The sequence below is a fragment of the Episyrphus balteatus genome, chromosome 1 (assembly GCF_945859705.1).
Source record: "Episyrphus balteatus chromosome 1, idEpiBalt1.1, whole genome shotgun sequence".
Lineage (NCBI taxonomy): Eukaryota > Metazoa > Arthropoda > Insecta > Diptera > Syrphidae > Episyrphus > Episyrphus balteatus.
In genome coordinates this window covers 99,187,814-99,206,286 of record NC_079134.1, presented here as the reverse complement: position 1 = coordinate 99,206,286, position 18,473 = coordinate 99,187,814, and the positions used below count along the sequence as shown (strand labels likewise).

General features: G+C 31.4%; 1 protein-coding gene across 2 annotated transcripts in view; it reads left to right on the top strand.

Annotated features, from left to right (window-relative positions):
- LOC129905970 (dehydrogenase/reductase SDR family member on chromosome X) overlaps positions 1–18,473 on the top strand; it is a 39,643-nt gene that overhangs the window by 15,449 nt on the left and 5,721 nt on the right. For both annotated transcript variants that reach the window (XM_055981598.1, XM_055981599.1), the window contains 2 exons: positions 6,696–6,950; positions 7,010–7,117. In XM_055981598.1, coding sequence (XP_055837573.1) covers positions 6,776–6,950; positions 7,010–7,117 — 283 coding nt within the window. In that variant the 5' untranslated portion in view covers positions 6,696–6,775. The remainder of the gene's footprint in view (positions 1–6,695; positions 6,951–7,009; positions 7,118–18,473) is intronic.

Below are 18,473 nucleotides of genomic sequence, written 5' to 3'. Positions count from 1 at the left end.
GGTCGCACGAACATGCTCTTCAAGTTGCTTAAATTTTTGAGACTTTTTATATAGAAATTTGGGAAATGAAATGAAACCGTAAGGATTTAGGATGAACAAGTTACCAAATTCTGAGAGCCCTTAAGATGGCCTATCAGCATATTTCGTTTGATCCATTGCTTTTGGGACACCCTGTATAGGTAAAAAAAAAAAAATAAATAAAAAAAAAAAACATAAAATTCGTTCAAAAAAAATAAAACAAAATCTGAAATCAAATTGCCCTCCAAAACAAGTATGCAGCTTTAATTGATATATTAAGATGCATTTTTAGAAAAAAAAAATTTCAAAATCGTTAGAGCCGTTTTAAAAAAAGCTAATTTTTTATAAATAATTTTTTGGAAAAAAGTTTTAAAATGAAATTGGTATGCCATAGTTGAAATTAGAACGAAAGATATTACAATTTAAATGCAACAAAACAGGGCTTTTCAGAGAAAAATAACAAAGAAAAATAAACACATTTTCTCGACTGTTGTTTGTTTATTTCATTTTGAATAAAAGTTTCGATTTTTCTTTGTTATTTTTCTCTGAAAAGTCCTGTTTTGTTGCATTTAAATTGTAATATCTTTCGTTCTAATTTCAACTTTGGAAATTTTTATACATTTTTGAAAACTGCAATAACAGGGCAAGTTTTTCAAATAATGAACCAGTATCACACCATACAAATTTTTTTCGGGATGCTGCTCTGAAATAAAAGTAAGAAATTGAGTTTTTATAAAACATGGAACTGTTAATTAATTTGCAGCAAAATGGGGTATGAAATTAAAAATATTTTGATTAATTAATTATTTCCTATTATTAGGCAATGTTTTAGTGGAAGAATTGTAAAAAAACAAAAATCAATTATGAGCGGAGGAAGCAAAATACTGATGCAAAGTCAGGGTTTTTCGAAACTTCACAAAAACTGCATTAAATCGAAAACCGTAAGGATTTAGGATGAACAAGTTACCAAATTCTGAGAGCCCTTAAGATGGCCTATCAGCATATTTCGTTTGATCCATTGCTTTTGGGACACCCTGTATAGGTAAAAAAAAAAAAATAAATAAAAAAAAAAAACATAAAATTCGTTCAAAAAAAATAAAACAAAATCTGAAATCAAATTGCCCTCCAAAACAAGTATGCAGCTTTAATTGATATATTAAGATGCATTTTTAGAAAAAAAAATTTCAAAATCGTTAGAGCCGTTTTAAAAAAAGCTAATTTTTTATAAATAATTTTTTGGAAAAAAGTTTTAAAATGAAATTGGTATGCCATATTGTAGAAATCACTAATTAACATCTATAAACGAAATTTCAAAAAAAATTCAATGTCCCGTTTTCAAAAATTTGAATTTTCAAAAAAAAAATTTCCAAAATTTTTTTAAAAATCCAAAAATTATTTTTTTCAAAATTTTATTTTTGGTTTATATTAAAATTATATAAATGCTTCTTTACAAAAAGTTTCGTTGAAATCGAACAAGCCGTTTTGGAGTAAATCGGATTTAAAAAAAAAAACGGTTGTATGGCAGGTACCGTTAATAATGATTTTCAAAAAAAAAATTTTTTCATTCAAAGATAGACCTTGTCTTAAAACTTACATTTGATTTTTTTAAACACTATATATAAAAGTATTTTTATATTAAAACAAATATTTAATGATAGAAAAAATGTTTTATAAATATTAAAATACATCTAAGACAGTGATAACATCACTATCTGTGCGCATTCGGATAAGGAAATCGATTCTCATTGGATCATATTCTATAAGATGTCAGAGTCCGAGCTAAAGATCGATAGCATAGATTGGAATTCGGGCTCAGTCCCATATGCAAAAATTCGAGTTCAAAAGCTGTTTCTCTTTAGAAATGAGATCGATTTCAAAACTCTGTGTAAATTAGATGTGAAGGCGTGTTCTACTATATGAGAAGCTAGATATACAAGAAGAATTGTTTTATGAATTAAAAATCAATACCTGTTTGATAAATGATAATATGTATCTATATAAATCTGAGGAAAATAAAGTTTTGCTAAAAAAAGCCCGCAATTATTAAAAAAATAATATTATTATTTTCAATTTACCACGTATGTATTTTTACTTGCTCTATAGGGGAAGTATTGGTTTCGTGTAGAAAAAAAAAAATTGAGGTTTTAATCAAAACCAACATTACGATGATGGAGAAGATCAAAAAAGTGGTTTTCGTCATGCCGTCCGTCGGTCTGTGCGTGTGTGCGTCTGTGCGTCCATCTGTACATCGAGCTAGGGCCTAAACGGATGGATGGATTTGCTTGAAACTTGGTACAGATGATTTTTGCGTAATTCCCTAGAGCCGTTTTTTTTAATATCGCCTTTTTAACGGATATCTCCCATATAACTTTTTCGAGGTATTGCAACTTTCTCGAAAACAGTTCTAACGATTTTGGTCAAATTTGGTATACGTAATAAACTTATTGATTCTAACAAAACTGCGTTTTTAGTTTTTCTCAAAAAATGCGGAGAACGGAAATATGGCGTTGCCGTTTTTCAAAAATTGACATATTTTTTTAAGTTCATATATTTCATCAAAGCATAAGTCAATATTATTAAAAATTTACAGACATCATTTTGAACTATGAAATATAAAAAAAAAAAATTTTTAAAAACATTTTTGAAAAAAAAAAATGTTAATTTAATTTTTAAACTTTCGATTTTTTTTTTCTCGACACTAAACAAAATCTTAAATTTCCAATAGATATTTAAGATAAAGATACTGTGAACTACAAGAGCAAGTACGTGCGACCAAGTCGTGCATTTTATTTTTTTTTCGATGTGGCAGGAGTAACCACATTGGAACGTATAATAATAATTTAATTTAGTCATTTGCTTTAATCGATTAAGTAAATAATCATTTTAGGTATGTGTGGTACAAAAAAAATCAATGAATAAATTTTTTTAAATTAATTTTTAACTCTGAACAGTAAACGTGTTTCTACAATATTTTTTTTAAACTGCAAAAAGCATTGTTTTTATGTTCACCGCTAGTTATTAAAAAATAATAATTTGGCGAATTCCAAGCTTATCAATAAATAAAGTAGTTAAGAAAATGTATTCAACAACATCAATTAAAACGCTTTAGGTACATTAGGGTAGGTGGGTAAAAAAAACCGATTATGTTCTTGGCACCTCTCAAACGTACTCAATAAGTATAAGCTCCTAAGGGCCGGTTATAGCGATCAGGAAAATGACTGAGGATTGGATTTGAAACACATGATTCAAAGTTTTATTGAAAATAAAACTTACAATATATTTATTATTTTTTGTTAAATTTTATTTATTTGATTTCCTGAGTCCTGATGCAAGTTCATATTTTTCGTGCCAGCTGATTGATATTTAAACAAAATGAAAAAAATTGTTGCTCTGAAGTGTTGCAATTTTTCCCGTTCCACTGCAAACGAAAAACTTTTTCATAATTAAGAAAATGCCGCGAAACAAAAAAAAAATAGTAAACGATATTAGACGTGTTTTTGTGGCACAGCTATCTGTATCTACAGTGGGAGCTTCCATGTATTACAAATACAACACCCAGCTGCGGATATAACTAAAACTTAAATCTAGCTGCGGATAAGAAATTGACAGTTTTTCGAGTATCGATACTCGATCGGAAAAAATTTCAGATAATCGGATAACTCAAAGAGTCTCGAAGGCTATCTTCGCAGAGTGCAACGCACTTTAAAACACATAAAATTATTTCTACATTTCATTTATATACATATTTACCGTTGATTGAAACTTGTCCTACTCTACTCTTTTTAAAATTTGACTTCAATTGTTTTTTCTGTAAATTCCTTTTTCTACGAAAATCTTTCTTCGACCAATGATTACGAAACACCCTGTGAATTAATTTTCTTGAAATTCATTATTTTAATAGCCCGAGAAATTTTCTTCAAATTATTATTGTACCGTTATCTCAATCCGTTCAAAAGTTATGATTTCTGCAACGAGAAAATTCAAAATTTGTATGAACTGAAACAAAAAAAATGGCAGTAGTTAATATTTTTTTTACTTCTAAGGCGGCTATTATTTCATGCAAATGCTTCATGTTATATTTTGATTTCGAATATTAGGGGTATTCATGAAACTCCTCCCATACTCTCCCATACAAAACTATCTCAATAGTTTAGCCGAGCTAATATATATTTCAGCCGAGTTGTGCCCAGATTCAGTTAGAAAATCACACATTCGTTTTCAACTATATTTTTTATCTGTAACAATTTAGTGTACGAAAAAAAAGTCAAGAAAAACGGAGAAAAAAATTAAAAAAAGAAATAATTTTTATTTTTAAAAACTTTTTTAATTTGAATACATTCTATCCTTTCATTTTTTTGTATTGATGAAGAACACTGGCTGAAAAATTCCTTTATTCTGTTTTTCAATTTGATTTTGGAAAAATGTTTTAAAAGTTGAAATGGAAAATAAATCCTGCGGAATATAACATATAATAATAATAAAAAATATCTTTAGAATTATTGTTTTTGTTTATAGCAAAAGAATTTTATTTACACGTATAATTAGCAAGTACACTTGTATTTATATTTACACATGTCAATAGCGTTCGAACCTGTAGATTTCGTTGCGATTTAAAAAAAATGCATTATATTGAATAAAAGGTTTGTTGCGTTTATTGGATTGATTTACAGACTGACATTGCTCGCAAAATTCAATTGGAAATTCTTATTCAACCCGCAGTTTGGCCATTTACCATAATTCATTCCCTTAATCAACTTTTTTGTTGACAGAAACTTTTGATTGTGAATTCGAATGTTTAAGGGAAATTTGTATGAATAAATGCACCCAAAAAAAATGTTAGCAAACAAAAAATTATCAAAATAATGCAATTCTTTTATTATTATTAATACGCTTTTACTAGCTTTTTTCGTAACTGGCAAAATAACTAAAAGACTACCAATATAAATCTTGGAAGTCAAAAAATTGACTTCCAAATCGGGTCAAAAGACCCGATTCCAATTGTCATATCGAACTTAAATTTTGTACACATATGTAGTTCAAATGAGAACCGAATATTTTGGTGATCCGGATTTAGGGGTGGGCATTGAGGGGTCCAGACACCCCAAATCTATTTTAGTCTAATTCTATCGTATATCTAATGAAACTTTGTACATTTAACTTACGGGATTGTAAATATAAATACACGTGAATTAACAAATATACGTGCTTAATACACGTGCAATAGTAGGCTCTAGTAGGAACTGTGGTGGTGAGCATGACTCGAAATTGTGAAGAACCTGGAAAACTTGAATGCTTAAACTGCAAATTGGCTAATGATAAATTGAGTTTGAATCTAAGTATCGCACATAAGACTATGGATTACAATTGCCCGGTTTAATTAAAAAAAACTTGAAAAAAGCGAATTAAAAAGACAGTTTTCCGAAAATACAACCCCTTTTTAAATGCCTTATTTTTGAATGTCCAGGGTATAACAGGTAATTTTCCATTAACTGAAGATTTTGGAGCACAACATAACTATGATTTTATTTTACTAACTGAAACTCATATCACAGATGCTATAGCACGTTTTGAAGTGTCTATACCCGAAAACTATCATTGATTATGTGGTGACTGACGTTACACTTAGTGCAGATGTTAGAGTACGAAGCGATTAGAAATTGTTCATTAAAATTTGTACTAAGCAGTTTGTTTAATATAAGCCAGATAAAATAAAATATGTTAAATATGAGAAAAATAGCATCATTGAATCGAAAATTATTGAAAAAGCTGTGGAAAACATTAAAAAACCAAAATTTTAAAGAACAAAAATGCGCATTTAACAATTTAGAAATAAACGGGATTATTTTAAAAATGATATTGCAATTGCAAATGCGTTAAATACATCCTTTATTGAAAGTGTTTTACACATCAACGGTAATATTCCTAACGTAGGTACTCTATTCTGAGAGTTTAAGATTTAACAAATTGATATGAGCACACTTGACAAAATAATACAGTGAAATGAAATGAAAAATGATAGAAGTGTTTTAATAACAAGATAATTCTTGACTGTAAGGACGTCATGTTTCTATTTATTCTAAAAATATTCAACCGATCAATATACAAGTTTACCTCATTAGTAGGTGCATACTATTTTTAAATATTTTTTTAAACTTATAAAAATAACCCAAAATTGGACATAGAACAATTCCTAAACAAGTACGTTTTTTCCTTAAATAAAAAGTGGACTTAGAACAAAATATGATGGGAATTAGAACAATCAAGAATACTCGGGCTCATTTTCAAAAAGCTACTTCCCTGTTTTTATTGTTCTATGCCCCATTAAATTATATTATCTACGGAATGAAATTTTTTTGACAAAAACGGTTTTCAAATTCGGAAAGAGTATCCTCAAATTAGTAAAACTGCATCATTAACTCATATTCGGATAAAAGTGGATTTAGAACAATTTTGCTTTACGTCGACGATTTATTGTTCGTTTTCTTGTTTAAAATACAAATTTATATTAAGCATAGCTTTGGCAGTATATATGCCATGTCCATTGTCCATACATTCTTTGTAAACCCCATCTGTTACATTTTAAAAATGTTATAATACAATTACATTACATTATGTACATTTATGTGCATCTAATAAATAATAAAAATAATTATTTAATTATTAATTTTTTTTTTCAGACAGATAATTTTAAGATTGAATGACACAAACAAAAGTAGTCTAAAAACCAAAAAACTTAACTAGCTGAATTATATTCAAAATGTTAATTATATCAGTGGTGATCTTGGTGTCACTTTTTGTGATGTTTTATTTCTTTAAAACATCGAAAGAAATGCCAAAAAACTGGTATGAATGGAAGACTGAGTTGAGATTTCAATATATTGGTGCAATCGGTATAATTCATGACTTAATATATGCATCCAGAGATAAAGTTGGTAATTAAAAAAACTAGAAAATATTTGAAAACAGATCTTGTACATTATTTTTTTTTCAGTTCTCTGCACACAGCCCGATAGAATTGCTGTCATCACTGGTGGAAACCGTGGAATTGGACTAAAAATCATTGAAAAACTTTTAGCTTGTGAAATGACTGTTATAATGGGTAAGATATAGTACTAGAAAAACGTTCCTCGAAATAATGGTCATCTCTTCAAAACGACTTTAGGGTCGAGAAATAGTATCAATGTGAATGATGTATCATTATATTAAGATAGTAGGTCTTAATACAATCAAATATAACTTTATTTCTTGGTTCAGAGACCAATTTCTACAAAAAAAATGCTTTTTGGTAACTTTTTTGATAAAAGTGTATAATACAGCCATACATAGATAGAAGATAAGGTACTGATTAAAAATACCCAAAAAAGCCGAATTATGTGTGTAATACGACATTATTTATTCAGATTTTAAGAGCGTTCCCGGAAATGGCGTTTTGACCTTAATTTATTTTTATTTTTTATGTCACAAAGTAAAACGAAATATTTTTGAGATTTTTTATTGGCCTCGATTTTTAATCACAATATCACAAAACAAAAAAATTAATCTAAATATACCCCAAAACAAGCGTTCCCGAAATCAATTGATGTACGATACTTATAAATGAAACTAAAACTAACTTATAACATACATTTAATATATTTATCCATAAAGATAGGTGTGGAATGATAAATCTATACAATATCAACTTAAAAAACTGATAGCAGCACCATTTGAAGGTTAGATGATTAAAATATTCACACTTTAAGAAATTTTGGTACGATGCGTCATTTTTCTTGAGACGCAATTTAATTTTTCTGTACAAATTGTACAAATTTATAAAGAATATTTTCTATAAGTGGTGTTAAGAAAAGAAATACTTAAAAATAATTGACTTTAATGTGTTTTTAAGCCATTTGAATTTCACTTTTTGAGTTATGGGCATGTCCGGGAACGCTTTCTTTGGTTTACTAGATAAAATAAAAAATAAATGAAAACTTTTCTAACGGAAACATATCCATACCTTCCCGTAAGAATGTACTAAGCGACATTTCTAAAATTGTTCAGGAAACGCAAAAAACAAAATTATTCTGTGAGGAAATGTATGGGCTGCACAATTTTATTTTCTCTCTAGTTTTATTTGTATACATGATAGAACAACCAAAATGGTACCAAGACGTGGCGCTCAACTTATAGTATATTTCCAAATCAATTTCGAAAAAAAATGTCGCTTAATACTTTCTTACGGGAAGGTATCGATATATGTTCATAGATGCGTGACTATTATTTGAATTGGTAAATGAGAAAAATTCTTTAAATTAAATGTTGTTTTGATTTAAAAAAATGACGACATCAAATTTTCCACCTCCATTATTTTGACCCTCATGTATGTATTGCATTTACACGTACATACATATAAGACTCCTTTGTTTTTAAGTAATATGCGCACCATTGTATATATATTTCCATAGTACTATCATGAAGTAAAACGATCTTAGGAACTCTAGTGGTGACTTGAAAAAGCAGAATTTGTATGAAAAAAACACACTGAGCGCCACCTCAAAAAAGTGGCGACATCAACTAATACTAAATTCGACTTCATGATAGTACTATAGAAATACAGTGCGGTTCACATGGTTAGACGCACCAATTTTCGTTTACATAAATTTCATTTTTTTTTTGTGTGTGTGCAAGAATAACCAAAAAAATTGTATTTATTAGAATGGTTATTTAGTTCTTAATAGAAAATCAAAAAGAAATAGTGGGTGAGTGGAAGTTAACGGTACTTTTTAGTCCTTCTTGTCTGAGATGTAAAAAAAGGGCAGCTTTTTTCGGTTCACATGATTAGACGCACACCTTAAATTAGTTAGTTTGGCGAGATCTATTGCGCTGATTTGATTAAATTTGGAAGATTAAGCATCAAGAAGTTATTTTTTAGTGATTTTCATTCAAAATCTGTTAAAAAAAAGTTCTGAGCGCGAGAGAATAAGGGAAAAATGACGCGTTGGATTCCAAAGGCCTTTCCATAAGCTCCATTGCCAAAAAAATAGGATGAAGTGACTATTTCGAAAGAAATTATTTAAAAAACAGTGCCTCCTACGAAAAAAAACTTCAAAGGAGGAACAATAGAAGCTTTAACACCCCAGGAAAAATGAAAATTTATGAAAAAAGCGTCAAAAACAGCTCTATCCCCGAGCAAAATTAAAGAAAAAGCTCGGCTAACGGGAAGAACATCAAATTTTCGGTGAATTTTTTTGAATGCTGAACATCAAAGATTAAAATAAAACTTAAAAATAGTCTTTAAAAAACGCCATTTGAAAAAAAGAGCGGTTTGAAACGAAAACTAAATCGAATGTAATATTAAATGGCTCCCGAAACCATTAGGTACTCCTCCTTTTCTTGAATGTTGAACTTTTCCTCCTTGTGAAAATCGTGAAATTTGTGGTGATACCCAGGAGAACAATTCAAATTAAATTCTTTTTCATTAGAAAAACACATTTCGCCAATTTAAAAAAAACTTCAAAAACTTGTTTCCCACATTATGTGAAGACCTCCGATCTCCATCCACTGTTTCTTTCAAATTGTGCTTTTAAAAAACTATTTTTAAGTTTTATTTTAATCTTTGATGTTCAGCATTCAAAAAAATTCACTGAAAATTTGATGTTCTTCCCGTTAGCCGAGCTTTTTCTTTAATTTTGCTCGGGGATAGAGCTATTTTTGACGCTTTTTTCATAAATTTTCATTTTTCCTGGGGTGTTAAAGCTTCTATTGTTCCTCCTTTGAAGTTTTTTTTCGTAGGAGGCACTGTTTTTCAAATAATTTCTTTCGAAATAGTCACTTCATCCTATTTTTTTGGCAATGGGGCTTATGGAAAGGCCTTTGGAATCCAACGCGTCATTTTTCCCTTATTCTCTCGCGCTCAGAACTTTTTTTTAACAGATTTTGAATGAAAATCACTAAAAAATAACTTCTTGATGCTTAATCTTCCAAATTTAATCAAATCAGCGCAATAGATCTCGCCAAACTAACTAATTTAAGGTGTGCGTCTAATCATGTGAACCGAAAAAAGCTGCCCTTTTTCTTACATCTCAGACAAGAAGGACTAAAAAGTACCATTAACTTCCACTCACCCACTATTTCTTTTTGATTTTCTATTAAGAACTAAATAACCATTCTAGTAAACACAATTTTTTTGGTTATTCTTGCACACACACAAAAAAAAATGAAATTTATGTAAACGAAAATTGGTGCGTCTAACCATGTGAACCGCACTGTATATATACAATGATGCGCACAAGAAACAAAAAAAGAAAACATTAGCCCTGTTCCATTGGAGGTGGTAGTCTACTCGTGAGTAGAAATCTAGTACAACAACTACACATTCCTATCTCTTCTAGTACTAGATCTACCTCCAATGGAACGGGGCTATTATTTATTTTGCATTTTTCTTAAATAAAAAACAACAAACATTTCCCCTCAGAACTGAATCATAATTCTTTCACATAAGTGAACAAAACCTTCATCATTCAGTTCTGAACCTTTTTGAGTCCTTTATCCTGGGTAGCGTGGCAACACAATCGAATCATTTTTATGGTTAAGCCTGGTACGCTACTCGCGCTAAATTTTAGCCGAGATAAAATTCCCATACAAGTTATCGATAATTTGTATGGGATCCATTTTAGCTCAGATAAAATTTTTCGATAATTTGTATGGGAGCTAAAATTTAGCGCGAGCAGTGTACCAGGCTTTAATAATGTCGTTTTCCAAAATTCAAAAAGTGTCACTCCTAGCTATATAATCACTCCCAAAAGGAGTGATTTCAAATTCGAAAATTGTAAAAGGAGTGAATTTTTGGAGTGAATTCTTCACTCCCAAAATTTTGAAGGAGTGATTACCAATACTCCTACATTTGACTTCAAATTCTTGGGTGGTTGTTTTAATGTTTTTTTTGTGAAGAAAATTATATTTATTTAAGCCTGGTACGCTGCTCGCGCTAAATTTTGGCTGAGATAAAATTCCCATACAAGTTATCGATAACTTGTATGGGATCCATTTTATCTCGGCTAAAAATTTTCGATAATTTGTATGGGAGCTAAAATTTAGCGCGAGCAGCGTACCAGGCCTTACAAAAAAATTCAATAAAGTATTGTAAAAAAATCAATAAAAGTGAATAAAGATTGTGTTATTATTTTATATATTATTTAGTATTACAAATGCATGCAAAGCAAACTTCAAATCACTCCACTCATAAACAAAAAATACCAAGACTGGAAACTTTCGTATGTCTTTCCCCCCCAAAACCCTGTTGTGTACAGTGTTGTCTGTAAAGATATGTGAAAGCCACCACGTTCTTAAAGGACGTTAACACGCACACATTTATAGATTCACGACATTCACCACACATCGGACACGAACTCAACGATAAGTTCATGACATTCACCACACCTCGCAGCTTGTAGGCAACCGTCAGTTGACCGCCGAGTTTCCAGTCTTGGTATTTTTTGTTTATGACTCCACTTTTCAAATTCGTCGTGAACAAATTCCAAAATTGCACAAAAAAGGAGTGATTCACTCCCATAATTTTGGAAAACGTCTGCTTCTACACGAAGACGCAAGGCGCAGAAATTATCTTCGAATTTCCTTTTGATTTTCCCTTCGGTGCATCGCGCGCTTCTACACGTAGTATTTTTTATCAGACGCAAATTTGACAGCTATTTTTTTTTTTATTTTGTTCTCGTTTTCGTATGTATTTTTTTTTTCAAAATAAGTACCAAAATATACAAAAAACAACTCGCAACGGAAATATCTGAGTATATTAAAAAAATACAATACACGCAAATAATATACAACCGACGAAGCGAACTCTGCGAACGACGAAATCAAATAAAGCAAAACACTAAACAGCAAAAAAAAGAACAAGATCAAAGAGAAACGTCAAAGTGAGTCTCAAAATTTCCGACCGGCGACTCATAGGGTAAAAAATCTTCCATCCCTTTTTTTCGAACTTTCTTTCTCCCTTATACTATGTTTCCACCTACGCTTAATCCGAGATTTAGCTAAGTAGATTTAGCAAAAAAGTCGAGATTTATTCTAAATCTCGGATTGAAAGTGGTTGAAAATCATGGATTTAGGGTTAGGTTAGGTTAGGTTAAATGGGCTGACAGTTGATGTTGTTACCGTCACACTTAGATCAATGTAGATCCCTTGTGATAACCTGAAGTGTTTAAAACCTCATTAAAAAAGTGTAATCCTATGGTTTGTCGAGCCATTTGGTAGACTTGACAAAGTTCATTACGCTGTTGCCTGACAGTTCTGATAGTTCTTCTAATTCATTAAAGAAGTAGTTCCCTAAACATTTTTTTCTAGTGCGGCAGGGAGCTGGACAGTGACAGAGGAAGTGAGTGGTGTCTTCTTGTTCGTCCTCCTTGCCGCAGCCTCTACATAGGTCATCTGTGCTAAGTCCTATTTTCTTTTTATGGTAGCCCAGTAGTATTTAGGGTAGTTGAACCCAAATCCGTGACTAAGCGGAGTAGATTTAGAATAAATCTCGAGATTAGTAATAAAGAAAGTTCGAAAAAAAGGGTCGAAAATTTTGAGACTCACTTTGACGTTTCTCTTTGATCTTGTTCTTTTTTTGCTGTTTTGCTTTATTTGATTTCGTCGTTCGCAGAGTTCGCTTCGTCGGTTGTGTATTATTGTATTGCATCTTTTTTTAATATACTCAAATATTTTCGTTGCACATAGAGCCCGCTGGAGTTGTTTTTTTGTATATTTTGGTGCTTATTTTGGAATAAAAATACATACGAGAACAATATAAAAAAAAAAATAGCTGTCAAATTTGCGTCTGATAAAAAATACTACGTGTAGAAGCGCGCGATGCACCGAAGGGAAAATCAAAAGGAAATTCGAAGATAATTTCTGCGCCTTGCGTCTTCTTGTAGAAGCAGACTTAATGATCAGGGATTTCTCCACTTAAGCGAACGTAAATATGACATTCACTAAATGTGAATAAAAGTGAACGCACCCAAGATATATCTTTTTTGAGGTTTTACTTGTGCGCATTCACATCATAAACAAAAAATACCAAGACTGGAAACTTTCGTACGTCTTTCCCCCCAAAACCCTTTTGTGTACAGTGCTGTCTGTGAATATATGTGAAAGCCACCACGTTGGTAAATGACGTTAACACGCACACATTTATAGATTCATGACATTCACCACACATCGGACACGAACACAACGATAGGTTCACGACATTAACCGCACCTTGCAGCTTGTAGACAAACGTCAGTTGACCGCCGAGTTTCCAGTCTTGGTATTTTTTGTTTATGATTCACATTATGTGAAGGAAAATTGAATCTTTAATATTTAACCCAGAAAAGTGAATGTTTTTCGAATAAATATTCTTCACATAACCTGAACGTTTAGTGAACATTCACAAAAATGTTTGCTGGGATTTGAAACCAGATTTACTTGGGGTTGTTTCTGTGAAAAGGTTTAACTTTACTAAACCAAATTCTCACGAATTTGTCGTCTACTATTTTTCACTTGTTAATATTTTGTTTAAATATTTTTGAAATTTAACGTTTTTATGTAGTTATTACACGTAGCAAATGTAGGCAAATGAAACAAATCAAGTGAGTAGTTCATTCGATTAACTACGCCTATGCGTAATTAACCAAGTAGATTACCTGACGTAACCTACTCTGCCATCTTTGATCAGGAGCAAACAAAATTATCTGTATTTTCTTTTCTTTTGTTTTCTCTTCCCATTCTTCTGTTTATTATTCAACTTTTTTTTGATATTTTTTGATCTGGAGAAGTTTAAAGCAGAAACACAACCACGCTCTGACGCGTCGTCGCGTTACGTTGATAAATCCTCAAAGCGCGCTTCTGTCACTTTGAACAGCTGATTGAAACATAAAATATGCTGTCAAATTGGCGATTGGAGCACATACTACTAGCGCCGTAGTTTCAACTTTTGAACTAATTTTAACAGGACGGATGTTTACATTTTGTATTTCTAAAAATGGCGTCCATGTCAAAAGTCCTAACAAAAAAAAAGTAAAATGTCGGATGCTAGCTCCTTCCGTCCTGTTAATTTTAGTTTTTGTTTTGACCACCGGTAGCGCATTTACACTTTACCAATCGCCAATAAAATAAAAAACACAGTCACTGACAAAATTATTGGGCCAAGTCTTTATCTTGATATAAATTTGGATAAATGAAGAAGGATATTATATGTTGAAAAAAAACATAACAATGGGCGTTTTTTTTTGGCAAAGCTATCCGTATCTGCAGTGGGAGCTTCCATGTATTACAAATACAACACCCCGCTGCGGACGAAACTTAAACTTAAATCTGGGTGCGGATAAGAAATTGACAGTTTTTCGAGTATCGATACTCGATCGGAGAAAATTTCGGATAATCGGATAACTCAAGAGTCTCGAAGGCTCTGTTCACGGAGTGCAACGCACTTTTTTGAAATTATTTCTACATTTCATTTATATACATATTTACCGTTGATTGAAACTTGACCTACTCTACTCTTAAAATGCTTTTAAGTGAAATAAAATGAAGGAACGAGTCGCACATAGTTTCTCTACGGTGTTCAATATTTTCTTCTGTATTGTCGTTTTCTATTTGCGAGATTTAAGGTATAACTACAACGGCCAATTTCTACAAAAAAGTGGAAAATTTTCAAAAGTATTTTTTTTCTTTCTAGTGTCATTTACATTTGAAAAAAAAGACTAAAAAAGTGAGGAAAAAGTGAAAAATCTCAGATTTCATAATCTATTTGAGACTTGAGATTCAAAAATATGGACTCGAGATTCAAAAATCTGAATCTCGATTTTTATCAAGATTCACACATAAATACAAGCACACGCACTTTCAAACACACTTCTGTTATTGTTTTATTTTAAAAAGTTAAGTTTATATGAACACATTTCGTAAACAATTACTAAATTTTATCTACTATTTACCAGGAAATATCTTGAGATTTTTACACAAAAATTTCAAAAGCAATAATCAGAAAACGACATAAGTTAATTATTTTTTAAGTTTTTCTGACTACAGAATTAAAAACTTATTTCTTGATGTCAAAAACAAATTTTTTAGTTTTTTTTTTCAAATATAAATGGCGCTAGAAAAAACAAAAATTTGTTTACTTTTATAAATTTCCCATTTTTTTCTAAAAGTGGCCGTTGTAGTATTATACAATATACAAATTTTGACCTCTATTGTCAAAATAAAACAAAAGTCTTCCACATTTCACATAGTCAGCTATTACATGAAGCCTCAAGAGGCGCGACTCTTTTTGCAAAAGAGAAAAAAGATGAAAGAAAAAATTATCCGACCGGAGAGTCGTGGGTCGTGAGTCCGAGAATCTTTTTTGACGTTTCTTTTTCCACTTTTTCTTTTTTCAACATTCCCTCTCATTTCTTTTTGCTTCTTGGTGCAATACAACAACAACAAATTTTAAATCAAAAGAGAAATGTCAAATTTGAGTCCTTGACTCAACAGGCATCGTGTAATAGTAAGCGCCTCACAGAATGATTATCAAAAGAAAATTCGAAAAAAGAGTCATGCCTCTTGAGGCTTCATGTAATAGCTGACATACGAATTTCAATTTCGATCTTTCGATTCTGCATATAAACGAGCCAACGTTTATATGCATGACTGGGTATGTTCGTAGATTTTGGCAAAGCTTATCCGAAAGCAAAACCAAAATAAAAAAATCAAACTTTGAACAAATGCAGATGGATGTAGAAATGGAAAATGAGGAAAATCTATTTTTATCAACTTAACTTGGTTTGCTTTATTCCTAACGTTTCAAAAATAAATTAATTATACGTAAAAACTACTCAAAAATAATCTTGAATAAAATTCGGTTTTTTTTTTTGTTATTAGCCCCGTTCCATTGGAGGTGATAGTTCAAAGTACACATAATCAGCCCTATCGAGGTATCCGTTCGGAGAAAGTTCCGAAAAGATAGGCCGTTCCGATCGGAACTTACATTTCTTTCAAGGTATCCACTTCGGAACAAAAAAATAAAGTATACAATAGCATTCATATGACACATGGTGTCAGCGTGATTTATTCAATAAAAAAAATCCTTGTGATGCTCACGTATTCTTAATTTCAACTAACCTTTCTTGCTGGGGCTTTGTCGCTGTTTTTTATTAATCTACATTAAAAAATCAAAATTATATTTACATTTTTATATTTTTTTTTCTGTGAAATTCAACTTTTCTGAAAATATTCCGCAACTATTTTGTGTCGGAGAATTTCCGATGAAATTCAAAACACAACTGTCAAAAAGTCTTTGCTGAAAACACTTCATCGCAATGCGTTGATGGGCGCCATGTTTCATCGGAAGATTCTCCGATATGTCAATCGGAACGGATACCTCGATAGAAAATTCTCCGATTTCGAACAAATCGGAAAAAAATTTTCTCCGAACGGATATCTCGATAGGGCTGAATAAGGTAATATATTCCGAACGTTGTCAAAATTTGTTTGTCAAAAATGGGCACCAATCTGTCAGGTCAGCCTTTAATTTTTATATTTTAATCGCAGTAAACAGGAAATTTGTTTTTGTTTAAATTTATAAAATGTCATTTAAAAACATTTTAAATTGAAAAATAAACAAATTTTCTTCGTGTTTCGCCGCGGAAAATAGTAGAGATGCCGCGAACATTCGGCCACTATTCGGTACTCGGCAGTTTTTGATATTACCAACGGTTTTTTCTGAGTGTCCTTGGCCGAATATTCGGCAGAGGAGCGTGGCCGAATATTCGGTATTCGGCCAAACCAATGTTCGCGGCATCTCTAGAAAATAGTCAAAAATTGTTAAAAAAAATTAGTGGTGTGCGTGGTTTTTCAGTTTTTGTGCGTTTTCGTCGGTAATTTTAAACAATTAAGAATTACGGAAGCTGACATTGGTCGCCAAATTGTCATGTTTTGACAATTTGGCGACCAATGTCAGTTCGGAAGATATTACCTTTTTATGTGTACTGTGGTGATAGTTTACTCATTATTAATTAACACATGATCTTCTACTCGAGGAGATAGGAATGTGTAGTTGTTGTACTAGATTTCTACTCACGAGTAAACTACCACCTCCAATGGAACAGGGCTATTGTTTTATTATCTGACAGCTAGACAGCTGCGAATGGGCAACTTCAAATACGTTTTTTTTTGGGAAATCGAATTTGGCCGCAGATAGCGTTCCAAAAAAACACGCCTTATATCTTCCGAACGTTGTCAAAATTTGATCGTCAAATTTGAGACCTTGCCAATTCTTTCACTTTTAAATTACCGATGAAAACTCAGAAAAATCGAATAAACTACGCACACAACTTTTTTTTAACAATATTTGACCATTTGAGCAGAAGCTCAAAGAAAATTTGTTATTTTTCAATTTATAAATTTTTCAAATAACATTTTATAAATTAAAACAAAAACAAAATTTCCTGTTAATTGCGATTCAAATACCTATATAAATTAAAGGCCGAACTGACAGATAGGTCTCCGTTTTTGAGAAACAAATTTCGACAACGTTGGAAAGATATTACCTTGTTATGTGTACTGTGGTTTTACATCGTAACACTACTAAATTTGGCATACAATAGCCCTGTTCCATTGGAGGTGGTAGTTTACTACTAGTAGATGTTTTGGTTAATCTAGTACTATCATCTACTCATGCTCTTCTTCCCGAATAGATACGATTTGTATTGAATTCGTTGAAAGTGCGTTCCATTGAAAATCGATAGTAAACTACTACTAGTACTTTGCCACCTCCCAATGGAACAGGGCTAGTATTGAAACTGTTTTATTTTCCTAAACAGAGTCGATTTGTAGAGTATCTTACTCCAAGACAATTATTTAGTCAAAAGTTTACTTAAATATGGGTTTTAGCTGAGCAAAAACAATGCAAATATGTAAAAAACAAAGTATAATGATTTATTCATATTTTTAATTTATACTTTTCGTCTTTGGGTTCATATTTTATTAATTTAAACTAATTATTTGTTGAGAACATTTTATTAGAAACAACGGCGCGTAATCTTGTTGAGAACATTTTATTAGAAACAACGGCGCGTAATCTTCTTGGTATTGAGCCTATTCAAGGTTCTCATAAATTTGATGTATTTGTTCCCATTCTGATCGAATTTTCTCAATCAGATCTGTGCAATTTGAATGCTTTCGCTTTCTAATCTCCCGATCTACAAGATCCTATCAATATTCTGTAGTATTGAGGTCGGTAGATTGCGGTGGCCACTCTAGAACATTGACATTGGCCATTTCCAAAAAGCTTTTTTGTTTTTGGGGTCGTTATCATGTGTAAACAAGCAATTTTCGAGGCCAAACTGTGTGCAAGACGACCGGCCAAAAAACCATACAAAAGTTTAATTAATAGGAAGCACCATATGCACTGGACAAGTGAAAAGTGGGGTAGGATTTTTTGAAGCGATGAG